We start from the raw sequence: 26,782 nt of genomic DNA on the forward strand, positions 1-26,782 counted from the left end.
TTTTCTTCAATCCCAAACCGGTCAACAAAATTCAATGACCTGCTATCACATGTTACGTGACACGTGTCACATTGTGATTGGTCTAAAAAATTAAAAAAAATAAAAAAGAAAAAAAATTTAAAAAAAATGAAACCCCCACCCAGCCCCTCCACCACCGCCCACCGGTTTCCCAAACCCCAGCCGCCCCTATCCACCTTAACCCACCAGAAAACTTACCCAACCCCATTTACCCCACCGGCAAACCCAACCCAACCCTCCCATCGGCCAGCCGCCACCACCTGCCTTACCGTTCACCCCCTCTCTCTCCTCGAAACAACTAATAAAAACCTCCTTTGCGGCTTCAAATAGTTCAAAAGCCCACGAAACCCTTTCCCCCGCCCACGAAACACCTGTCTCAAGAGATTCGAGGGTTGAGGGAGGGGTTTCGTGGGCTTTTGGAGCGGCGGGGGAGGTTTTAAATGCTTGCATCAAGGAGAGAGTGGGGGTTTTCGGGGATGTGATTCAAGGGGAAGGAAGGGGAGGGGACGACGGGACAGGAGGAGTGGTGGCAAGGCGGCAACGGGAGGAGGGGATGTGGTTTTCCGGCGCGGGAAAGGATTGGGGTTGCTAGGGTTCCGGTGGACGGTGAGGGCTGGGGTGGTCAGGGAAAGGAAGAGGCTGGGATTTTTATTTTTTTAATTTTTTTTGCTTTTTTTTATTTTTTTGGCTAATTGGATCTCAACACGTGGAAATATAAAGAGAAAAAAAGAAAATAACCTTTTCAACCGGTAACCAGTAAAAGGGATTGAAGAAAATAAACAACCCCCAAAGTTGGGGTTATTCTAGAATAATCCAAAGTTGGGATTATTAAAAGAAAATGGAGCAAAGTTGGGATTAATATTTACAAATTTTCCAAAAATAAATTGTTAGGCAAAGACTTTCAAAAAAAGCAGCAGTAGTGAACTTCAAGGAGCTTGTGTGTAAGCCTTTCTCTTCCTCCCCCTTGTGTTAGGTTGCTCAGATCTGCAGTCAGCTTGTTGTTTCTTTTTTGCAGCTTCTTTCCTTGCGTTGCAGGTTAATGCATTATGTCCCAATTCCTTACATAGGCTGCACTTGTTGTTCTTATGCCTTTTTCCCTTCCTAGCTTCATTAGGGACCCTCCTTCTCTGTTTTGCTGGTCTCCCTGCACTTCTCTAGACTATAGGAGGAGCAATTTCTGAGACATCAAACCCTGGCCAGTGAGTAGGATCTGCCATGGGATGGATATGGTCTCCATAAGTCATTTTATATGCTGCCCCCTTGAAATATGCAGACACAAAATTAGTTGCTTGTAGTCTCTGGCTGTAAATCACCCTTAGACCATGTTTACAAGGTATCCCAGAACCTTACCATTTCCCACATCCACATGTCATGGTCTTAAGTGTGACAAGGAACTTCAGATGCCCATCCCTAACTTCAAACTCTCCACCCCCACAAGCTGTCACATGACAGAACCTAGAGTCTTCACTCCTTGACTCTAGAATACCTTTTGCATACTCTGTTAGTTGATTAAGCTCCATGTCAATAGCTTTGTCAAATCTAGCTCCAATCCTCTTCATACACCAGTTTCTCACAGCTGGTTTACACCACACATCAACACAAAAGCCAAACACCACAATTACTAACAAGCTACAGCATGCTATGTTGAGGAAATTAAAGCAGAGGAGAGGAAATTTACCTTCCAATAATGTCAAAACAGGCATATCTCTGTGTGGTTGTGTGCATGAATTGAATGATTCCACAAAGTTAGTTGTGTTATGATCACAACAAACCCTTCTGCCAAATGTATGGACTGACCATTGCTCCTCAATAGCTCTAAGGTACTTCTCTACTTCTTCATTATACTTCTTTATTTTGGACATTGCCTTTTCAAAGACATATTCATTGTAGGCATTGGCAGCAACCCAGAACAAGTTGTGAAAGGCATTCCCACTCCAGCCTTTGTTCTTGCAGTTTGAGTAAAGATGCTGGCAACAAATTCTCCTTGTTGCTCTTGGAAAAACCTCAAACACAGCTGAGTCAACACCCTTCCAAAAAAACATATTAAGTAGTTAGTTTTTGCTGGTAACATGTAAACAAAAAACAAGACAAAAGGATGTCTAGTTGCTTACCCTCATTCTGTCACTAATGAATGTCCAGTCATCTTTTTCACATCCATGTTGCTGAAACAAAATTTTGAGATTCCTGAAGAAATAGGCCCAGGTCTCTATGCTTTCTGTTGAAACCAAACCATATGCAATGACAAATATCTCATTGTTGCCATCAATTCCTACTGCAGTCAGCATTATGCCCTTATAATAGCCACTAAGATGTGCACCATCAATGCCTATTATGGGTCTATATCCACCCAAGAAACCCTTCACCTGAGCTGCAAATGAGATAAAACATGCCTTGAATCTAGATCCTTCATTACCATTGTCAGTCCAGGTAATTAGTGCATGGGATCCTATATTAGTTTCTTTAATCATCTCAACATACTTGGGTAAAAGTGCATATGATTCAGCAAAACCCCCATGAATTTGCACCCTAGCTAAGGCCTTGACTTTGTAGAATAACCTGAGCTTCACATTAATCCTGTATCTTTCCATGCAAACTCTTTGCAATGAATCCACTGGAATGTCAGGATTTGCTTCCAAGTCCTGCATCAAGTGTCTTCATAGCCATGCTGATGACACCATGGGATTTTCTTCAAGCCTCCCACAAGTGGTGTGCTCCTCTTCTAGCTTCTTGATAGCCCAACTGACTTTATCAGTCAGAACTGAGGCATGAATCCTCCATGTACAGGTATTAATCAGACAACTTGTTGTGTATCTTTGACTGTCAGCATAGTCAACTGAGACAGCAAAGCCCTCTTGTATACAATAGTCCCTAAACACCTCAAGGAACTGTTTTTTGCTCTAAAAAATCAGCCATGGCTCAAGGTGAATAGACCCAAATGGTAAATGAGACCATATTCTGCCATTCTTGTACATTTTGTCTAACACATGGCTGCCATCAAGATAATCCTCAAATGTCTTGGCTGGAATATTATCAGCAAGGTCTTCCTCTTCCACAATGAATTCATCATCATGGTCCAATTGCATATCCACTTCATCTTCTGTGTCTGATGCCACATAATCCTCATCTTCACTATCTTCTGAACCCATCCTATCAGAAGATTCATCACTCTCACAAACAGTCACCGGTTTCTTATTCCTAGTACCCACCACCCTCCCTGATCCAGCACCACTCCCCCCTTTCTTTTTCCCTACAAATGTACCATACTTATTGGTTGTACTCCTAGGCACCCTCCACTCACTTGGTTTAATTCTTGTATGGCCTTTGCTTGACCCACTCCCATCAGTAGGGATGGCAATTCTAAATGGATATCCGCAAATCCGATCCACCCGAAAAAAATAAATGGACGAAAATCCGCATTAAATGGATGAAGGGCGGGTGACGGATGAAGCGGGTGACGGATGAAGCGGGTGACGGATCGGGTCGGATTCGGGTGGGGCTCTATTTCATCCGTCACCCGATCCGTCATCCGTTTATCACCCGATCCGCAGTCTATTCGTATAAATATAAAAAAAAATCCCAATTTTCTTATATACTAGTATACTACACTATGTATGTACTGTATATTTCTAAAAAAAATAAAAAAAATATTCTAAAAATTCATTAATTTTTTTTAAAAAAAATATAAAACCTCCCTCAATTCCCAATTATGTAGTACCGAAATAAGTTCATGATTCCGTTAAAAAAAAAGTAAGTTCATGATTATTATTATTGCTATAGTTTTGAATGAAAATTTAATTAATGGTTTACTTTTTAAGTTTAAAATTGGCTAAAAGTTTTTTGTTTTTTTTTTATTCTAACGTATTAGATTTCATAGTTAGAGTAGGATTATAATTATCACCCGTTAAGCATCCGATCCACCCGTTTCATCCGCTAATGATGGATGGATCGGATGCGGGTGATGGGTTTTGCGGGTGACGGGTGGATCGGGTGGAGCGGATGATTAATTCGGGTGGATGCGGGTAGAGTTCCATCCGACTCGAATCCGGTCCGTTGTCATTCCTACCCATCAGTCCTGGGTGGATGTGAAGGTTGATGAGATGGGGTAGGTTCCCTGGGTTGAACTGAAGGTTGATGAGATGGGGTAGGTTCCCTGGTTGGAGAAGGTATTGGTGGGGTAGGTTCCCTGGTTGGAGAAGGTATTGGTGGTTTAGGATGTCTAACTGGAGTGCTTGGTGGATTTGGTATAAGGTTATTTGGTGAGTGAATAGGGGTTGGTGTTGGTGGTTGATATTGTTCTTGGTCAGGATTTGTAGGTGGTGGTGTAGGATCCCTAGGTGAAGAAGGTTGTTGTGGAGGCTGGGTAGACTTGTTCTTTTTCTTCCTAGGTGTCACTTTATTTCTCTTAGGAGTTTTTTTTGTTGGAGTTGGAGTAGGTTCTTTGGTTTTTTCAATTGGTGTTGGTGTAGGCTGTTTATGTGGGGGTAATTCTTTTTGTGATGGCTCAGGTTGTGATGCTCCAGGGAAGATCTCATCAGAGGCTGGAGTGTTAAAGATTCTAACATAATTAACCCTACTTTCCTCTACATCCAATACAGGAACTTCTACAGCTACAGTGAATTGCTCCTGTTCTCTAAGTTGTCTCTCAGCTTCTTCTTTCTCTGCCTCTCTCCTAAACCTATCAGCCTTTTCTTGTAACCTTTTTGCCAAATTAGCTTCATCAGACTTTAAAACCTATGATGGTTCATCTATTTCCTCAATAAAAACCTCAATCTCCTCTTTCCCTTCATTCCATTCCCACATTTTCAACATAGCCCCATCATCCACCAACTCTAGCCTACGGTTAGTTCTAGGTTTATTAACAACCATGGTGAATGATTTAGGAAGGTAAACATTGTGCTTAACTGATTCCTCTAACATGTACTCAAATAACTCCATCAAATTAGTCTTATCAGTGTCATCCACCCTAACATCAAAAGCATCACTCCTATAACGAGCTAACAGCCACAATGCACTCATCCTAAGAAACATAATAATCACATACAACAATTCGCATTAAATTACAGCAAAGCAAAACTAACACTATAGCAATTTCGCAAAATATACCCACCATCACATGCAAATACACACTTTCTAAAAAAACCCAAACCCTAAATCAATTTCGCAAAAAAAAAAAAACATAATCAGAACTCGAAATGAAGATAGAATAACAACATTTTACCTTATGTAAGCGAAATGTAACCCGCTTCCTGAGTTTGTTGGAGTTTCAGTCACAATCAACAAAAAAAAACTTCAGCCACCGACGCGATCTTGCGATTCTGGTTCAATCTCAAGCGCTCAAGTACTTTTCTCCGCCAATAACGCCTAAAATCTTCAAAAGATTGAAGCTTTTTTTTATCAATTTTAAGGGTTTAAGTGTAATGAATTACAGAGAGTGCGAGAATGGAGAAGATGAAGCTAAGGGTCAAGTTTTTCGAACTGTACTGTGCTTTTTTGGAAGAGTCAATGCTTTAAATGGCATCATTAAAGAAGTAAGGGCAATTTAGTAAACTAACACAAACGACATGCTAATGTCTGTTAAAAAAAATTTGGCATTTTGTGACATGATAAGTCGTATATTGAGCGTGTTTTTAGAGTTCATTTAGGTAGTTTTCAAGCTTAGATTAATTGTTCATAGCTTATTTTAGCTTGTTTTGATTTGGTTGTGTTCATGTTGTGCTTTTATGGGTAGTTTCGTTGTTTTTGATGTATTTCAGGATGAACGAGACTAATTTGGATGGTCACGAGAGTTTGTTAAGATGGAAGAGTGATGATACCCGTGTCCGCCCTGGCAGGGCAACATTGCCCTGGCAGCCAGGGCAAAGGAAGGAGAAGAGAAGAGCAAAGTAGTACATAGATGTATCTTACCCCCATCGCCTTGGAGGGCAACATTGCCCTGGAAGCCAGGGCGAAGAAGAAAAGGAGTGAAGAATTCAACTCCCATCCGCCCGGACCGGGCGGCATTGCCCTGGAAGACCGGGCGGGCAGAGTATTGTGCGAGGAGGCGAGTTTGTGTGTCGCGCCCGACCGGGCGGCTTTGCCCAGTCTGACCGGGTGGAGTTTCACGAGGCCCGTTTTCTTATTTTTCGGGATTTCTTAATTAAGGGATATAAATACCCATTGTAAACCCCGATAAAACATACTTAGTTATTATATTCTAGCTTTTAAACCTTCATTAGAACCCTAATATTCTCTCTAGATCTAGATTACATTTCACTTTCAAGTTTTAATCTTTATTCATCAACAATTGGTACTTTTCTTCATTCAAGCAATTAGTATTCATCTTTAATTCTTCTTTTACTTTTAATTGCTTATTAATCATGTTTTCTTCATTGAATATTGTTTTTTCTTTCGTTAATATGTGTGAGTAGTTTCTTTATTCCAAGATCTAGCGGATCCCGAATATGATTAATGCATGATTTAATTCTTTAAATTCTCTAATAATAATTGTAATTCATATGCTTAATTGATTATGCTTATGCCAATAATAGATTAGGGATAATTGGTATTGTTATTAATCCTTTGTTTTAATCGCAACGGGAGTTGGGTTTTGACGGATTTGGATAAATCAATTAAGGGTTTGAAGTTCATCACGGGAGCAGTTGAATGGATGATTAGGAAGTTAGAGTAATGTGCTCAAGTTCTTTAATTTACATGATTCCACGGAAGTAGGCATGATTGTGATTAGAGAAGCCATTGATAACTTGAGAGAGACCATTGGTATTATTCATGGATTACTTTTCCTCATTAATCAATTGAATTATGTGTTAGGGGTAGAACGACTATTGCATTAATTGTATTTGTGGTGAAGCTTGATCTTGGATGTTTTTAGCATTGATTTGTCATATTGTTTTGATTTAATCGTTTTAATTAGTTCTTTAGTTATTGATTCTCATTCATTTGATTTGGTTACTTGCTTAGTAATTGCTTGAGTCTATTTAATTAGTTGAACCATAGTCTCTTGGGATCCGACCCTTGCTTGCCTGTCTACATAGTAGTGGTCTAGTTAGGTTTATCTTTGTTAGGTAAGCGACACGCCTATCATGACATTTTGTATAAAGTGATTGGTAATTGGTGAATTTGAAAAAAGTTGATGGTATTTGGTGAATTTTGTTTAAACTTAGTGGTATTTGGTAAATTTCCGTAGATTCTAAGTCTGTAAGATAGTGTATGACACTTGATTAATTTGCCTAATTGGGTGAAACCCATTGTAAGCAAAACAGACAAGAAAGAAAAACGTTTTCTAACTAAAGTAAAGATTTGTTAGAGGATTCAACAAATTCATATTATGACTATGATTACGATAAAACCTTTACATTAGTCATGTTGCAAAGATCTATTAAAATACTCTAGTGATTTCTACCTTATAAGATTTGGTAGATGGATTTCAAAACGCTTTCTTGAAATTGTTCATGAAATAAGATTTGTATATGATACAATCAAAAGTTTGAAGATCCAATAATCCTAGGGATGCATGGCATCATGGAGTAGTGTTCTTAATTTTGTGATTTAATCAAATCGTTTGATGTTCTCGTAAAATGAAGGAAAGGTCTTGTATATACAAGTTGTTTAGTGGGAGCTATGAAATCTTCTTGGTTTAGTACAAAGAGCAATTATTCGTTGCTTGAATAGTCAAGTGATGGTTAATGCATTTTGTATGAAAAACCTTGGAGAGGATGATGAGTACATTAGGGTTTCAAGATCTATAGAGATAGATAGGTTTCGAAGGATGGTTGATCTTGGTTAAGAAGCTCATATTGATAATATTCTTATAAGGTTCAACATTATATTGAAAGGAGTTTCAATCCCGTAACATGGCATATTGATTAATGATTCAATGCTTTGAGAAAGGTTGGTGAAATTAAGGTTTTGAGTGATTCTCCTTATGAATTTTGCAAAGGATGCATCATGAATGTTGTGGACTATACTCGTCTATTTGATTCACGTGTTTTAAGAACAAGTGATTTCAATCGAAAACCAATGTGATGTTGGAATGCAAATTAGAAATTCCTAAGTTCTTTGCGAAAGAGGCAAAGGAAAATTCTTAGTGTATGGATGTGAATATTATTATAAATTTATAAATTGCAAAATTCATGTTTATGAGAATGTCTCATGAACTCTACTTACTAAACCCCTTCCATGACCAAGGTATGAGAGTCATACTAAGGTTCTTGGATTGAAGCAAGTTATGTAATTTAAGTTGTGTATGTTTTAAGAAAACATGTCACATAAATACATTAACTTGTAGAATTATATTTATCAATTGAAACAAAGTTTCAATCTTATTTAATTATGGTTTTGATATTAAATAAAATGTCCAAAATAATTATGAATTGATGGGCTCATCAGGTTGATGACCTGGTGAATGAAACCCCACAGGTGAACTAAATTCATACATTATTTAAGTTCCTAGTTCGGAATCATTAAAATGGACATAAATTATTTCTATTAATGGACTAGCATGTAAGATTGATTGGATAGCACAGTTTGATGGGCTAAAGGAGCGTAGTGATGCTCGGTTAATCACATGGATATGCATGAATGATGCATGATCGAACTATAGACCTACTTTGAAGTTCAAGTATAGAGCTTTCAGATATATTAGTGGATTCCTTTGACATGAATGGAACATTGATTTCATTCAATGGATGTTATGGCAGGTGCACTCAAACGTCTGCCCGTAACTGGATATTATAAAGGGTGTTTCCCGGTTATTTCAGAAGTTGAGTGGGAGCTCTGGTTGCCACAAGATTGGATTGAGTCTACCTATTTAATTAGGTGTGTCTTGGCCCCTTGAAGAGGGAGAATTCTGAAAAATGCATGGCCGTGCTCAAATGGATTACATAGTAATCATTTGTTTTGTGAATCTAACTCAGTTTTTCAAGAAAATATTTGTAGATTAATATGATCACGACATGAGATGCAATCATATTATCAAATCGACACACATTGACTTAAGGAAAATGAATATTGCGCACTTGTCTCAGACAAGTGAGCGATTGAAGGAATTGTGTATTCGATAAGTGCAATTACTAGATATATCAAGGATCCCTATTATGGAGATAATAAGTTCGTTCTCTTGGGTCGTCATCATCTGTTGCTAGACTATGAGCGATGATCTTTGGACTAGTCAAATAGTCCAAAGCCCGCTAGAATGGATCCTATCAGGTCACACACAAAGGTATTGGGTTAAGCAAATTAGAGGCCCATTAATGGGCCTCATGAGCAATTAACTAATCATGAAATGGGCTGGGCTAGCATAGTTAGATCAAAATTAGGTTTTGGGCTTTTGACATGGGCTCTTATTTAGAGATGAGATCTATAAATAAGACCCATGCCTAGGGTTGCAAAAAAGCAGTCATAATCAACTTACAGTAGATTTTGACATCAAGGCAACCAATCCCAAAACCCTAATTCTCTCTCTAACTTACGACCCTCACTCCCCTCTTCATCCGTACGGCCGTCCACCCCTAGATGGCGCGTATGGTGTTCGTGGTGGTTCATGGTTGGTTCGTTGCTCGCACTTCTCCATAGAAGGTCAATTGAAGGGTTCAATTGCAACTAACTAGCATTAGTGGAGGTCTTAATCCGTGACCGTGGACCAAGTAGAGGAATCACGCTTGAGGTTTTTTATCTCCCATTGTTCTTGCTCGATCGCACGTGAAATCACGCTTCAAAGGTATAATTACTTGTTCTTTATGTGTTGTGCATTAGATCTTTGGATTAGGTACTGTATGAGTATGATTCATGTTTTTCCGCAATTAGTACCTATAAACTCCTACATAAAGGTGGGATTATTAGATTTCATTTTTCCTAAAAGAAAACATAGGAATTATATTCCATTTAAATTACGAAGTATTTATCATGACTCAAATACCCATTATATTAAATCACCTTGTGCCCTTGTTCGTACATTTCACGCTTGATTTTTACTTGTTTAATTTTTTTTTACTAGGAATAGAAACAAAATTGATATTTTAGAATCTGTTAAACAATTAAGGCATGAGTCAGGACTTAGGCAGCATGCATATTCTTAATCCTTACATGAAATTGGTCCGCTTTGGCATGACTTTGTCGAAAGTCCGACACGACAAAAATTTGTCGATGAGTTTTGAGCCGTACATGAACATCATTTTTGACATATTACATAAACATACCACGAGTACATCGTTCCAATCCGCACCAGCCTAATTTTTAACTAATTAACAAAATGTCTAAAAACTGTCAAGGAATCTCATAGACACATTACTGGCTTACTGCACACAAACCAGGTTGTGCATTGGTCTTGTTTGTAAAAGATTGACATGACACAACTTTTTTCTTAACTCAGTTTCATTAAGAACAGGAAGAATCTAATTAAAAACATACCTCCCCCCCCCCCCCTCGCACAAAAGATGAGTGTTAGGCTGATGACAAACTTTGTAACAAACAACATCTACCCGATACCAAACGACACCTAACCCAAATCATACCGGAATCCAAAACTCTACAACCCTAATCCAACCCTAATATGACCAAGTCCATTGTTCGATTACGACAAAGCACCCTACAAGAAATTATTTTCCTCTTATAATTAGTTATGATAGACTCTAATAACGCTTTGTTAGCATTGATTTTTGCTTACATGATATCAAAATACTTTTTCATTAATACCGATAAAAGAAAACTGTTTTGTTCATATCATTAGATCTCTTTGGTGCCTTGCTGATATTAATAATACCATCTAAATAAAGTCTTACTTTAATTATTAGAGACTGAGAAATGCTCGTCATCATACACTCATCAACACCTTGAACTCGTTCACACACACACCCTAATTGGTGTATTGTCATTCGATCACTTAATTCTTTCATTCATTCATTACGAATACTAAAACCGAAAAAAGACGGCTTGGCCTTTCACAACAAGATTCTGACTAAAGAGGATTCTAGTCCAACAGAAGGACTCAGTGAAGAAATGAACACGTGAGGGTGGTGAGGTGTCGAAACAGGGATACGTTATAGTGTCCGATTAATCCTACAAACATGCCACGAATCATACCAGTTTTTTCAGAGGTTGTTAAAATCTTATACTTTTATGACATTTTTGCCCCTACACTATTTCTATAAATATCTTATTGCATTTCACCCTTTTCCTGCTGCCTTTTGCTTGCTATTCTAGGGACATCTCTTTGCATAAATAATATTTCTTATTTCTTGTGAGTAATTTAAATTAATTATTTTCAATTTAAAGGAAGATTTAGAAAAACAGGGAAATTTCAGATTTTTCCACCATTTCAATTCTTATCAGCTACAAATGGAGTCCCAACTTTCTGAAAGGTCAGTTTATCATCTTATATATGCACCCCATTTTTCTGTTATATATCTTCTTGTTTTTTTTTTAGTATATTGCTATATATCCATGTTGTTTAGTTCAAATTACAATATTAACATGACATGCTATTTAGCTATCTTCTTATAAAGATTGTCAAGGGTTTGGACATAGGTTAGAGAAGACTAAATTTGGTAATTTAGCAACAATATGTAAATTGTTCAATTCTTTAATGCAAAAAAAGTACCATTCAAGGTCAAATGGTCCTTTCCGTGAATATGATCCTGTTATAATTCAATTAGGATCAAATCTAAATTTTCTCCCCTTTTCTTTTGCGATTAAGTAGGTGAACCTGATCACATACTAGTTCTGTAGGGGTTAGTGGCGAATGCATGTAAGCAAGTAAGGTTCCTTGACCCCTGACCCCACTAGAACATGTAAAAAGAATTTATCACATTAATGTATTTTGACCCTGTTAAATATTTTTTTTTTTTTTTTTTTTTTTTTGGATCTGTTAGTAGTTGGATTCAATCTTAAATTTACTATTGTTAGGTGGATACCCTCTAGTGAATCTCGTCCCATACAACTTCAATTTGGATCCAATCTTTTTTTTTTTTTTTTTCTTATCATACGGGGCAACTCCTCACGCAAAGTTTTTTCCCATCTCCACGATAGTATACGTAGATATAGAAATTTTATTTGCTCAAAGTTGTTGCACTAAGTTGGTGCTTAGGAAAAATATGTAGCTTAATAAGTTTTGTGCTTGGATTTGAGCTAATGCTTGCTGTATAGGATAGAGTATTACTTTGCGTATTGTTAGAGTAACATAGTATTTGTACTACGTATTAAACTGAATCTTCATTTTCCTTTATCCGCAAATACTAGTATAATGGTATAAGTATGCTTCATACGAAACCCTTGAGCAGATTTCATGGAAAATTTTCTTTAAGAGTTTCATTTTTCATCAGTATGATTTGCCTTTTAAGATATGTGAATTGGTTGTTCTATATGGGTGCTTACAGGACATATATGAATGCACGAAGACGGCGCAATGGCTACAACTCTGTAGCAGAGATTATAGAAAAATGGAAAATCCAAAATCAACATTTTGGTTCAACCGTAGTAGAACTGAAGAAGAGCACCCGAAAGGGTCCAGCAAGAGGGTCAAGAAAAGGGTGTATGCCGGGGAAAGGCGGTCCTGAAAATTTGGGGTGTACATTCAGAGGAGTAAGACAGAGGACTTGGGGCAAATGGGTAGCAGAAATTCGTGAACCCATCAACAACAAATCTACAGGATATGGTAACAATCAACAAAGTAAGCGTAGTAAAAGGTTGTGGCTTGGTACTTTCTCTACCGCCGTAGAGGCAGCCTTGGCTTACGATGAAGCAGCCAAGGCTATGTATGGCCCTTCAGCGATCCTCAACTTTCCTCTTCAGAGTGAAGAGCATGAAGATCAAGTTTTGTACGGCTCAAATATGCAATCAACAGCTTCCGAGTCTACTGAAGGGTCAGAGCATTACAAAGGATTCAATGAAGAGCTCAAGTCGCCTTGTGTCTCCCAAGTGACAGATGGTGGTGGAGCTAAAGAAGAATCTGCGATGGGATCAAATTCGAGTGACGGGAGTTACTTGAATTTAGGGTTTGATTACACCCATGACTGGGTGATGGAGCCACTAGATGGGTTTGGGGGTGGTAATTATGGGCTGAAGCAAGAAGATGAGTATGAGTTTGGTCAGCAGGGATTATTTTTCAGCGACTTTTTGTTTCAACAAAGCAAGTCATCAGATGTAATGCCGAGCTACAAGATACAGCAGCCTTTGAGTGGACCTTTAGGAATTGATTTTATCAGTTCTTCAGATTTTTTAAGGCCTAATACCAATATTGATGGTCTACACTAGAAGGCAACAACACAGGCAAAATTGAGCTCATACCATGAGGAGCAACGTTCAATTACGGTTTTTTTCATGCTTAAGAGTTTTTTTGGGGCTGCTTCCCGCGATTGAGTAGAGGAGTTGACCAAAGTTTCACTTTTTAGGATCAATAGATTAAACTTGGTAATAAGGTTTGGTAATGCAAAGGATTGAAATGTGTTGGATTTTTACCCTTCTCTGAGTTGGAGAGGTTTTTTTACCACATAACTGGTCCTATTACATGAAGGGGTTATAACACCCGGCTTACTATTGTTCAACTATTCTCTTTAATTTCAAAGTTTGTATCTGATTTTGTAACATCAGCAACCTTTAGCGATTAGATCATGATAAACTTAAGTGTTGAATTAGCGATGTTTATAGAAGGCCACATTGAACATGAACAACGATAGCTAGAACTTGATCTCACGTCCTGATTCCTGAATACCACCACTGCCCGGAATTCCGAGCAGGCTGTTCTGCATCCACACACATTCTAATAAGTAATCTATATTATTCCTGAAACCAAAGACGACGAGGAGCATTAGTTACGAAGGAAGATGTGGCCATCTTAAATACGGCAATTAATTTTTTGAATGGATAGGACATAGGAGGTTAACCCACTAAAACGATGTACTGCATACATTAGCAGAACAGTATAATAGACATTAAAAGCATATATAACAAGTTGCATCTCAGTTCATATTTAGCAAATGGATAACCTACAAAAGCAGACCCCAAGAAGTGGATGTATCTGAGCTCGTCAACTGTACAATTGACCAAACCAAAATGTAATCTTCCACTTATACCCACAAAATATCAATGCTCTTTTCAATCCAATTGCAACTACAAAGTATCTGCCATTACTTTCGGCCAATCGAAGTACTGCTAGAATGCATCTGCACAAGCATTGGTAGAATGCTGGCGTTTCATTTACAACACGGTTGTCCTTCAACTGAAATAAGGGTGAAGAAATCAAATGCAGATCTCAATAATTACTGAACGGCACAAGGCAGCCATGATGGCTGCTGCCAAAACACAAATTGCCGCATATCCATGATTCATCTAGCATAAAAGATAAGGCACATCATCTTAACAGCTTGAAAGACGTACTTTGACCGATATATCTTTTTAAACATCCCAATGCTACACTCACATTAAGCATAAAGGACAATGTCCTGATTTCCAATGACCATTCAAACCTATTAGGGGAAAAGGGGGGAAGGGGAGGGGGGATAGACAAAAAAGGTACTGGCTGTAACTTGGTTATATGTAGGAATTATAAATTGCAAGACTTGTTCGGGTAGCATATAAAAGGAATTCTCAAATCCCAATGGAAGTTTCAATTATCTAAGGGGAGACTAGGTAAACGATATCCTCCATTTTGTGGAAAGTGGTTCCTGCGAAATTGCAAACCAAACAAATGCAAAAATACTACGTATTTACTTCCTTAAGTTGGGACTGTTAACTAACAATTAGCTTCTAGTGCAGTACAGGTGCATACATGCAGGTTATAAGTGTGGTTTGGACTACGGAGAATCCACTCATGATATACTGCTACTCTAAGCAATGATGACTACAAGTTTCCAGCATAGAGTGGAAAAGGCAGCCTGAAATCCTGAATACCAACTTACTTCAATAGTTTCAGCAACCCATCATTGCAGCACACTTAATTCAATTCTACAGCAAACAATGAGTTCCCAATCCGGAAGGATGTTACTAAATAAATAAATAAATAAAAAATAAAAAAATAAAAAAGAGAGAGAGAGAGAGAGAAGAGGATGTTCCCTTATCAGGAAGTCCGTAGCAACTTACAATCACTTTTGGCAATTTCCAAGTATCAAATACAAAGTTTATATGTTTAACTTTGGGATTATGATACATGTATGAATGATCATATGGAGATTGATGACTGCAAATAATCTAGTTTGGCCTACCCTCTTGATGCTTATTTCGTTAACTTCACTTACATTTAAATTCAATAGGGGTGTTTGGGAACCAGCTTTTCAGCAGGCTTTTGGCTTTTGGCTTCTTCAAATTGGTCAAACAGCCAAAAAACATGTTTGGTTAGTGGCTTTTTTAACTGGCTGAAAAGCTGGCTTTTAAGCCAAAAGCTAGTTGGAGCAGCTTTTGGCTTATGGCTTTTGGCTTGTTGACATATAATTAACTTTTGATAATTAATAATTAATAATTAGTAATTACTAATTAATAATTACTAATAATTAATAATTAATAATAATTAATATTTTTTTAAAACATAAATTATTAGTATTTAATAATTAATAATTAATTATTATCATTCAATAATTAGTTTTTAATAATTAGTATTAAAATGGAGTAATATAGAATTATTAGAATTTATAACCAATAATTAATTAATTTAAATTATAACTAATTATTATTAAATTATTGTAAACTTATTGTAACTAATTAATAATTAATTTACAATTATAATTACCAATAATTTATTATTTTAATTAATATTAAAGTACTATATTAGTTCATTAGTGTTGATATAGTTTAACAACAGCTAGACCCAACAGCCAATTTACCAAACACTACAACTCTAGTCAAACAGCCAACTCAAAAGCCAATCTAAACAGTCAGTCAAACCAGAAAACTAAAACAGCCAACAGCCAATTGCCAAACAGGGCCAATATCTACAAATTCTTGCTCACTTGACTAATTATATCTTCCCTTGCATATACCTTCAATCTCTCTAATCCTTTCTACCCTCTTGGACCTCAAATTCCCTTAAAATCAGCTAAATAGGACAAAAGCTCAGCTTTAAGAAACTGCCATGGAACTTTGCGAAGAACTACCATATAAATGACGAGTTTTGAGAACAACTAACATTTAAAACCTTTTTTTTTTTGAAAAAAACTACCACAAAAACATAAAAAGCTTGTGTAACACTACAAGGTTTTCGACTAAAATCTCCGATTATGGGGCCCTAATCTCTTCATTTCAATCAATTCAAGGTGAGCGAAGAAGAAAAATTGTTTGGCGAACTCGATTGAGATAATGTATATCTAATTTGCCTTGTAATTGACATAATTTCTCAAATGAATTTTCAAATTAGGGTTAATGGTAAAAAAATTGAAATTGGGGGTTTCTGAAATAGGGGATTTGAGACAGTTGTTCTTTATTATCTAATCTAGGGTTCATTACTCTTTTTTATTTTATGTATTCACAGCAATTAATTGACTTCAACCATGAGGAGATTAGGGTTTTAATTTTTTTTAACATTAGCAAAAAGGGAGAAACGAAGATTAGAAGTTATAAATAGAGGAGAGAAAAATAATTTTAGAAGGGAAATACTAATGGTGGGCCCCACAGCAGGAGATTCTAGCCGCAAAACTTAATAAGGGAGTGTTAATCAAACATTTTACTACCTCGGTTACATATTAGTTGCAACTTTCACCTTGGCACGGATTTTAAGACAAAATTTCATAATAGCTGATTAATGAATCAAACAATAGATAATTAAGGATAGGAGAGAGAAAGTGAAGGTAATTAAAAAATTAACCACCACCACCAACAACAGCCACCCCGCAACCGTCGCCCAACAGCAGCCACCCTGCCATCGTCGCCCAACGGCCTGAAAACACCTCCTCTCAGCCGGAACCACCCAGAAACCACCCACTCGCAACTTCTAACAACCTAGAAACCACCCACACGCACATTAAACAACCCAGAATCCATATTTAAGTGTAGATCTGAGGATTTTTTGAGGTTTTGAGAAGATTTCGTGACGAACTTGTGGGTTTTGTGAGGATTTCGTGGGTTTGAGAGCGATTGTGAGGAAATTCGTGACAAACTCGTGGGTTTTGTGAGGATTTCGTGGGTTTGAGAACAATTGTGATGAATTTCGTGGGTTAGATCAAAGTGCAATTGTAAGGAATTCGTGGGTTAGACGCTAGATTGAGGTATGAGAGTGAAATTCATGGAGGAAGGAAAGAGAAACTCTTGGAAGAAGAAGAACCACTCATGGAAGAAGAAGAACCCAGAAGAACTACGGTATTGAAATTTCACCAAATCTGGAAAATAGCAATGAATTGGTTTGATTCATTGAATGATGTTGGTTCCATTTTTTTTTTTTTTTTGAAGGGTGAATGAAGTTGGTTGGTGAATAATTAATTTGTTGAGAATCATTAATTTAATGACTTTGGGTTAATGGTTAAGGTGATCAGATTATAATAGGTAATTGAGATTATGATTTTTTTAGTAAGGGTAAAGTAGTAATTTTATATGAAAAAATTTACCAAAAAAAGAAAGAAATAGATAGTTGCAACTAATAGGTAGCACCCCTAAATGGCAAAAGTTGCAACTAATATGTAACGGAGGTAGTATGTTTTTTGTGGTAGTTTTTTCAGAAAAAAGTTTTAAATGGTAGTTGTTCTCAAAACTCGTCATTTAAATGGTAGTTCTTCGCAAAGTTTCCAAATTGCGGTCTACTCTAATGGTTTTTTCATATGTGGACTCCAGCTTCAGATGTCACATCAGAACTGGGCACGGGAATCTATTTCTGCAGAATGTTACAGAATTCTGTTACTACAGTTAAAAGCAGTACATCAAAAACTCCCTGTTCTGGAACATGAACAAAGTGGAACTAATTTGACAAAAAATGCAAGGTAATGTTGATAACTCCAACAGGCAACAGTAAAAGGTAGCAAGCCAGCAACAGAATGTCAGTCTCAGCAGAAGACGGTATAAAGAAACTTTAAAGAGATTTGGAAAACATGTTCATTAAGTAAACAAATTATCTTGGGCCTAAGTCATCCCTATTTGGTGGAACAATGCAAGTAGCAGAAGGCTATACTCAAAACTGTAATCAGGCAGATTAAGACATTCTGGTGAATGTCAGACAGAATCGGTATTTACACCTACAAAATACAAATGAGAAGCTAAATCCTCCTATTTGCCACATTCAGCGCCCATCATGGTCACAAAATAAATTCAAAAAAGAAAACTGCAAAAAAAAAAAAAAAAAAAAAAAAAAAAAAAAAAAAAAAACACTCACTAAGACTTTTTATACTTCCTCCGTTTTTTCTTTTATTGCACCATAAGGACTTTTACACTATTCATATAATCTTCTTTGACCATTTTTTGTCATTTATCTGTAAGGAAAAACATAATCATGTGGGAACTAGTGTGGTTCGTTTCGAAATCTACTTTTCATGTATCAATTTTTTTTATAAATTTTACAGAAGTATTATTAAAGATGTTAATAGGCAAAGTAATGCATTGGCAAGCCTGAAATCACTCATTGTCAAGTGAAATCCACGACACTTAACACGGGCAAAGACAATGAATTCTCTCAATGTTCAAAGACACTAATTTATATCCCACCAAAATACTGATTTCAACTTTATTTATTTTTTTTTTAAAAAATGATTAATAAAGAAAGGGGGTAAGGATCCAAGGATAAAAAAAGCCTTACCTTTATAGTTGGAGCCATTTTGCTCATAAAGTGTTTAATGAGATTTCCAAACTTCACATTCCAACCCTCCTTAATAACCTCGATGAGACTATGACCCCTTGCTTTCTATCTGCAACTAGGGGTGAGCAAAATATCGCGAGTATCCAATTTTGGAGATGGAACCGTTTTGGACCCAACAATTCCAAACCTAGAATTGGTTCTCTCGGATTTGGTTCTCGCTCCAAACCAGACCTTAGATTTTGGAACTGGTTACAAAAACGGTCTTTACTTTTTTACAAATACAATATATGAGCCCATGTTAAAAAAATAAAAAATAAATAAATAAAGGCCAATCTAATTCTATAAAGTTGTATCTTTAAAAAACCATATATATATATATATAATCCTTTAAAGTTGTATCTTTAAAAAAACCATTAAAAAAAAATCACTTTCAATCCCCAAGCCAGTTGTCACACATCACCCAACCCCCTCAAATTCTTTCTCTTCATTTTCGATACTCCACAATATACTTCATTTGTTCTTAACTCCAATTTGGAGAATTTTCTTCAAGAATCCTATACTTTTTTTCTTTTCCTTTTCAAAATTTAGATATAAAACTCACTTTTTTCCCTCATTTATTTACTTGTGCAATAAAATTGATGAACGAGATGAAAAAAAGGGAGAAAATATTGTTCATGAAGATGAATCTTTTTACTTTGAAGATAAGTCAAGCTCTCACACTTTTTTTTTTTAGATTTTGGTTTGATTTATTGCAATTTCGAGCTAATATATGTGCGAAATATGATTTTATGTATAATGTGAATCTTGTTTGCTAATTTTATGTTAAGATCTATCATTTTCCTTCTTAATTTTCTTCATTTTTTGTATAATATGTTCGGCCATAATGAGAACTGTCAAGATCTCGAAAAACCAATTTGGATTTATGCCGGGAAGAACAACTGACCGTGGAGGCAACCCATCATATAAGATAGCTAATGGAGATATATTGGGATAAGAAAAGGATTTACATATGGTTTTATTGATTTAGTGAAGGCTTATAATAAGGTACCAAGGGGGATTCTTTGGTAGGCTTTAACAAGGAAAGGTGTTTCACAAAAATATATTAACATCATTAAGGACATGTATGAGGGAGTTAGCACAAGTGTGCGGACCACCGTTGGGAAGACTGAAGAGTTCCCAATTACAATTGGAGTTTATCAAGGTTCAACTCTTAGTCCTTTTCTTTATGCTATAGTCATGAACTAATTCACGCCAATTACAATTCCTGGTCATGCCAATGTCTGCAAGGCGGGGTTCAAGGAAAAATAGCTAGGATGTATGATGTGAACGGCCTCCATTTTATATTTGTGTTCAAGATCCATACTAATTTTGGAGGAGGTAAATCAACTGGATTTGGTTTGATTTACAACTCAAGGAAAGGATGAAGATTCGTGGTGCTAAAAAGGTAAAAGCCATAGAAGCAGGAAAGAAGAAATAAGGATTTAGTGATGTTGAAGATGTTGTATACGTCGTTAGAGAAAATCCCTAGTTGGATTGAAATCAGTTTGTTACATTAAGTTGGCTGTCGGTTTGAAATTGATTTGTAACATAAAATCAGGAGCAACAAGTCAGTTTGTAACATTAAGTCATGTAATAATTCAACCTTTTTTTCACATACAAATTTTTTGTTTTAATTTGATGAGAAAATGTAGGTGAAATTAGGCTTGTTCAAGACATCACAGGTTTGTCAGGTTCCTATGAAGGTGGTGTTTGTTGCGAAGAATAAAATCAAGTGACATCAATATCAATACATTCCAAAAAGAAAAAGTACGGGCCATTCAGAATTTGTTATCCTAAGAAGTGTCCCACATACAAAATTTTACATATCAATTATGACCAAATAATCATTTTGCTGGATTTCATGGCAGTTTTCATGATGGAAACCTTGAATCTATTGGAGTTTATGTTAATTATGATTAAGTTGTGAGTTTATTCTTTTCCTTAATTAGTTTAATTGGATCAGTTAGTAAATGTGTTTAGAGGCAGTGAAGTTTCTAACTCGACCCTTTTGCTTATACATTTTGAAACACATTAAGTCGGCATTTTGCAATCAGTAGAAAGAAGTTGTTCAGGTTTGATTTTTATTTTAATTATTGTCATTTTTGTTAAACAAAAAAAGCTGATTTTCATTTTAAATAAGAGAACCGGATACCCAGTTTTAGAGCCGATTCTTGACGGTTCCGATTCCAATTCTAAAAACTGTGGACCCAACAAGTTCCAAAAGTTTGAACCCAGTACAAACTGCTTCTGGGACCGGTTCCTTAATTTAGACTGGTACTGGTTTTGCTCACCCCTATCTGCAACATTCTTTAATTCCTTAATGAAAGGCTGTCTCTTAAATGTAGGTAAACCTCCAAGCAAATATCAGTAGATATACAAAAAGCCATCACCCTTCTATTTCTCATTTTCTCCCTTGCTAAAAAAAATGACATTCCAACAATCCACAACTTCTAAGACCCCTCATGGTTTATTTGTACACTGTCTATATCATTAAATGTTAACACAGGCAACAATGGGTAGTATAAGTACAACAAGAACAGAGGACCTAGACTTATAGAGAATAGACACCAAGCTTCCTCACACATCATGTTTTACTACAATCTTAAATTAAGAGTATGAAAATAGCTGAAGCATATAATTTAATAATGACTGAAGTAATTAACATTGCATCACCTAAAATTCCAAAACCCATGCAACAAATGTGCCCACAATGCAAAATATATGATAAAGCAGCTACCACACAAAAAGATGGATCTGAGGTACAGGGTATTTTAAGGAATGAATAAGAGAATAACCAGCACTTTTCCGAAATACTAATTCCCCAAAAGTTCCTATAATCTAATCCCCATGATCCATATTCTTTGTAATATATGGTTAGAATATCTCAAAAAAATGACAATAAGGGAGAACTATTATGCAAGGGACTATCTAACACATTCATCAAGGTAAACCTTTCAAAAGTGATTCCAACTATTGATGGTTGACAGGATTTTGATTCTGGAAATCAGGCAGGGTACACAGACTGGAATCCAATTAATAAGGAAAACAAGAGGAAAGGAAAATAAAAATGACCCTGGTATCTGTTTTGGAAATGAAATGAACAACTCACCTATCCCCTTTGACTGTCAAATACAACACAGAAAATCAACTATGAATAGTGGTTGGAGATGGTCAGAGGGAACACAACAAAGTCTAGAAAAAGAAGGGCAGCTAATGGTGTTTTAGGATTTGAGAGGAAAGAGATAGAAGGGGTAATAGGGTGGGGAGAGAAAATGAAAATACCTAAGGGGGTTGGGGGTGGGGAAGTGGAAAAGAAGGTAAAAGGAATCACAAAAATGGTCGAATAAATAATACCACAGCGAATCAATTCAATTTATTTCTGACCTTAAATGAACATCCCAAACCAAACACCCCTGATAATTTCCTCTGCGTAATTTCCATAAACCAAGACCCTATAGTTTAATGTCTCTTTCAATTAAAGTCTGATTCACTACCTAAATTGTTATCTTGGGTCATTATTACCAATTTGCTGATATACTTCGCCTTCTGCGAGCTTCAAAAGAGGATGAGAGTGAATTAGGTTAGACTGATTAGAACTCAACATAGATGGTTTTTACATTCCCATCCATATAAAATGAAGGAGCAGATCAAGCTCTCTCTGAAATGTGTGTTCAAACATATCATCCTCGGGCCTGGTTTGATTGGATCCCTAACAACCAGTTTATGAAGAGGTATAGAGCCATAGAAACAATTTATAAAGTCTCAAAAGCAAAAATAGCTAATACTTCAGGCCTACTAGATCACTATTACAACTCCAATGTTTATTTGGTCATGATACTATCAAACAAAGAAAAATGCCAGACCCAAATTCAAAACCACCAAACTTAATTTTTTTTATTAAGAGTCTACAGCTTGAAATAAATGTTGTCATGTCTCCATAGCAGCCCTATAATGCAAATCAACTTTGGCTATGACTCTACTTTTCTTCGAAACTAATTGAAAGATACTTAGATATATAGAGTTGTCACAAAGAGCACCCCTGGAATTTTTAGCTATGATACTAGCATTAAAACTATTCCTCTTAGAAGGGCATCTGCAGTCAAAAGAGGAATTCTCATACCCTCCTATACTATCAATCAATTGTTATTGTATAAATTACCAAAACATAGATAGCACCACATGCAACACAAAACTCAAAAACATGTGATTATATTACCATAGAACTCAAACTGCTAGCATCACATAAGACTCTAAGCGTAAGATTGTGGGAAAATCAACTTATGTCAGGTTAATAAGCAATGATAAGGAAGTTAGAAGAAATTTTAAAAGCATTACCTGGTACCAGAACAAAAAATGCCCAATTATATCCACAATTCCCAATCATTCAAGGCCAGCAACTCTGTGCCGCAACTTCATGTTATGAATTTCCTATACAAACAGATAAGAGGAGTTAATAAGTTTCTTGGCTTCCAATTACACAGCAGAGTTAAATCCATGGTCTAAAATTTAAGTCCATTTTCATATTCAGTTTCCATTGCATTCAATAAATTATGTGTAAGACATCCATATTATCATATGATGAAATAGAGAGCAGTAATATAGGGTAATATATGCTGTAGTAGGTAGAATGTTGTTTGTCTGTTAGTGCTGATATAGGCTAGCAGTACTTTGTTTGTTTTGCTATGAGCTGTAAACTTCCTAGTGGTGCTATAAACCAAATCCCTAGTTTAGTATTTGGGGCTGTCATATATAAGGCAGCAAAGAATATAATAGCAGTCATTCAGAAAATCAATCACAGAAATGAGAAATGACAAAGATCCTATCTTGGATCATTTTACTGCTGCATATCCTAGCTTGAACAAAAAGATGTATCTCTCACCTTACTTGGTCAATACATACACGAAGCCATTTTAAAGAACACCTACTACAAAAATTCTAACACACTCAGCCTTTAAAAAACTTACATTAGTTCAAATTAAATAATTCTGATTCCAATGTCTGAAACAACATTTGCATGTTATTGACAACATGTAAATCCACATTTCTCAAAATTTCCTGCATTTAACATGATCCTAGTACATGCCAAACCAACAACAGTTAACAATACTTCAATTTCAATTAATTTATCTCAAGTTTAAATCATTCAAATGCAACTACCTTCAGCACGATTTCAAAATCGAAAAGCATAATCAACAATACAATCAAGAAATCAACACCGTAAGATATTTCACAAAGCTTACCATCTCAAGAACTTTAGAAGAAGACCCTTCAACTTGAGCAGCCAAGCAATCAAGCCTAGCAAGCATCTTCTCATACAATTCCTCAACTCCACTCACATAACTCACAGCATCTGATCCCACCAACCTACTCAAACTCCCCAACTCGTACCCGGCCGCGGCGTACGCTTCCAAATCCTTCTGATCCTTAGCAACCCTCTTCATCTCCTTCAAATTCATATTCTCATCATCCTTCATGGGGGACCCACCTTGAAAATTGCAGGGCAAAAAGGGAAGCTCCGAATTGGGGGAAAACGCACCATACTGCCCCCGAAACGCAGGTCCAATGTTAACCACATCCAAAGGCGTCGTTTCGAAGGAATTCTCCAATCGATTGAAATGATAAACTCTATACTCATGAGTATGAATTAGCAATTGGGGGTCATTAAACGGCGTCGTTAGGAGAAGAAAAACGCGAGGAGATTCAGAAGATATAGATTGCGAGACAGCGAACTCGTGAAGCGAAGGACGGAGCGGCGATCTCCGGCGACCGGAGAACCACCCGATGACGTGGCGGTGGTGGGTACGACGGAGGAGAGAAGATAAGTCATCGGAGGAGTTTCCGGAGGAGATGAACCCAGTAATGGTAGCGATGAGAGAGGAAGGAGAGGGAGAAGGAGAAGGGGAGTCGTCGGAGAGAGAAGAAGTGTGGAGAGAGAATTTGCCGAAGAGAAGGCCTTGAGTGTTTGATGGGGAAGAAGCGAAGCGGTTGATGAGGGAAGAAAGGGTTGGGCCTGAGATGGTTACCTTCAGCAATGGAAGGTCATCCATGGCGGACGAGGAAGAGGAGGAGGAGGAGAGAGAAAGAGAGGTGGTGAAATTGGGGAGTGGGAGTGGGTCAGAGACAGGGTGATGTTTGTTTTCTCCGCCGGGTCGTGGGATCGGGGCCATTTTGAAATTGTTGGAATGGTTTTGTTAATATTTGCCCCGTCTCTGAGAGTGGACTAATTCGCAACCAGTATTCCGTAGTATTTTTGGGTATTCAAAGGAAAATGATATAAACAACTCTTATGAAATTAAGATGGATGAGCAAGGAAGAAGACAACAATCAAATCATATCATATCATAACAATGATGGTTGATATACAAAAATAAAAGTTTTAATCAATTAATGAGATAGTGACACTTAGCATTTTAACTTTTTAATGAAGTACAAGTAACAAGATAGTGATACTTTTATAGTATCACAACTATTCACTCCTTCATTTAGTATTAAATGTAACGCGTTCTTTTTATATCCGTTTTATATTAATTGCAACACTTTTATAGTAGTATTTAAAAATGACCCACCATTATTTTATAATTTCTCTCTCCCACTAACCCCACTTTCACAAATAATTTCTCTATCCTACCGACCCCACTTACACTTTTTACGGAATATTATTTATCTCTTTTACTAATAATATTTTATATTATAAGTGTATAAGCAAGTCTAGTTTATAATTTTCTTAAACTTTGAGTCAACCTTAACATTACGATTAAGCGGAACGGAGGGAATATTCCAACTAGGCAACTAGTGTGTAGCTCGAGCGATATCTATGGTTATTAGTTTGTACTCCGTCTTTGTTTATTCACAAATTTTTATATGTGGCTAGGCACACGACCAGCTATCATTTGGGTTACTTCGTTAGTGTTATATGGGTTACTTGGTCAATGTTACATGGGTTACTTGGTGAGTGTTACAGGAGTTACTCATGCAATATTATCATATTAAGGGGTTACTCCATCAGTGTTATGATTTGTTCTTTTACAAGCGGTCACACGGTGTAGCCAGCTGCACCTAAGACAGGCTAATGTTTAATTTGATAATAATGTTTTTTTTCTTCCTACGTTACGTAATAATCACAACACTTTGATTTTTACACTATTCATCTTACTTTGATTACATTTTTACCAATATATTAAAAAATATGTGTTATGTATAATATTTTTGGATTAGTCTTTAACTATATTTTCATTACATTTACTTTTAATATTTGATCGACACATATGCCAATGCACAACTTTGACCATTAATATTTGTAATTTTAATATTAATACTTCTTAATAAAATTAAAATTACAAATATTAATGGTCAATGTTGTGCATTGGCATATGTGTCGATCAAAGTATTGTGATTATTTTTATACGGGAGAGTACTAAATTTCAGTTGTGCAATTTTCACTTTTTCTCTTTATTTCCGTGTGAATGACAGTCTAATAGAAAAATAGGGAGGAATCCTTGGACTATAACTATTAGAGTCATAAATGACTAACAATGATATAATCGTCCATTCACTTTTTACCGCACTTGAAAAATATAATGTCATAACACATGTTGGTATTTCATTATACTTTGCATAGTATCACCATGATACCAACCACCTTATTAAGTAATATCAACGAACGTAAAAATGTTTTGTTAATATCGATATGATTTGTTATTGGTATCATATGAAATATCAATGTGTGAAATATCAATGTGTGCTGTTAGAGTTATTTCTAAAAGTTAGAGTTCAAGAATTCCTTGAAATTAGGTAGGGTCCATACCACCTACCTCTCTCTTCCTTTCTTTCTCTTTCACGTGCGTTTACTATTTTTTGTAGTACTCCCTCCGTCCTTAAATTACATTCCTCCTTTCTATTTTTGGTATTCCAAAATTACATTCCTCCTTTCTATTTTTGGTAAGTTTTTTTTAGTAAATCAACTCTCTTTTTCTGTTTTATATTTAATGCTTTCTCACTCATCCTTACCTAATCTCACTCATAATCCTT

The 26,782-nt window shown here is 36.3% G+C and overlaps 4 protein-coding genes across 7 annotated transcripts; 1 reads left to right on the top strand and 3 right to left on the bottom strand.

Annotated features, from left to right (window-relative positions):
* Nucleotides 1–1,172: 1,172 nt before the first annotated feature.
* On the bottom strand, nt 1,173–2,663 carry LOC110710694. The gene is made up of 4 exons (XM_021889025.1): nt 2,130–2,663; nt 1,697–2,045; nt 1,369–1,594; nt 1,173–1,320 (listed from the first exon to the last, which is right to left on the bottom strand). The coding sequence occupies exons 1-4, from the start codon at nt 2,661–2,663 to the stop codon at nt 1,173–1,175; spliced, it is 1,257 nt and encodes a 418-aa protein (XP_021744717.1).
* A 9-nt stretch (nt 2,664–2,672) lies between these two features.
* LOC110710695 (cell surface glycoprotein 1-like) lies at nt 2,673–5,034 on the bottom strand. Its single transcript, XM_021889026.1, has 4 exons — nt 4,783–5,034; nt 4,082–4,740; nt 3,003–3,375; nt 2,673–2,915 (listed from the first exon to the last, which is right to left on the bottom strand). The coding sequence occupies exons 1-4, from the start codon at nt 5,032–5,034 to the stop codon at nt 2,673–2,675; spliced, it is 1,527 nt and encodes a 508-aa protein (XP_021744718.1).
* Nucleotides 5,035–11,083: 6,049 nt separating this feature from the next.
* On the top strand, nt 11,084–13,467 carry LOC110710880 (dehydration-responsive element-binding protein 2E-like). Its single transcript, XM_021889230.1, has 2 exons — nt 11,084–11,372; nt 12,387–13,467. Exons 1-2 carry the CDS (start codon nt 11,350–11,352, stop codon nt 13,261–13,263), a joined length of 900 nt encoding a protein of 299 aa, XP_021744922.1. The 5' UTR covers nt 11,084–11,349; the 3' UTR covers nt 13,264–13,467.
* On the bottom strand, nt 13,378–25,001 carry LOC110710879. 4 transcript variants are annotated; one of them, XM_021889228.1, is made up of 3 exons: nt 23,995–25,001; nt 23,090–23,182; nt 13,378–13,751 (listed from the first exon to the last, which is right to left on the bottom strand). In XM_021889228.1, the coding sequence occupies exons 1-2, from the start codon at nt 24,919–24,921 to the stop codon at nt 23,135–23,137; spliced, it is 975 nt and encodes a 324-aa protein (XP_021744920.1). In that variant the 5' UTR covers nt 24,922–25,001; the 3' UTR covers nt 13,378–13,751; nt 23,090–23,134. The 4 variants fall into 4 exon arrangements, with proteins under 4 accessions (XP_021744920.1, XP_021744919.1, XP_021744918.1 ...); XM_021889227.1 differs by having other exon boundaries at nt 13,378–13,791; XM_021889226.1 differs by lacking the exon at nt 13,378–13,751 and adding an exon at nt 13,821–14,337.
* Between the last annotated feature and the right edge of the window lie 1,781 nt (nt 25,002–26,782).

This window comes from Chenopodium quinoa, unplaced genomic scaffold (genome assembly GCF_001683475.1).
Source record: "Chenopodium quinoa cultivar QQ74 unplaced genomic scaffold, ASM168347v1, whole genome shotgun sequence".
Taxonomy (NCBI): domain Eukaryota; kingdom Viridiplantae; phylum Streptophyta; class Magnoliopsida; order Caryophyllales; family Amaranthaceae; genus Chenopodium; species Chenopodium quinoa.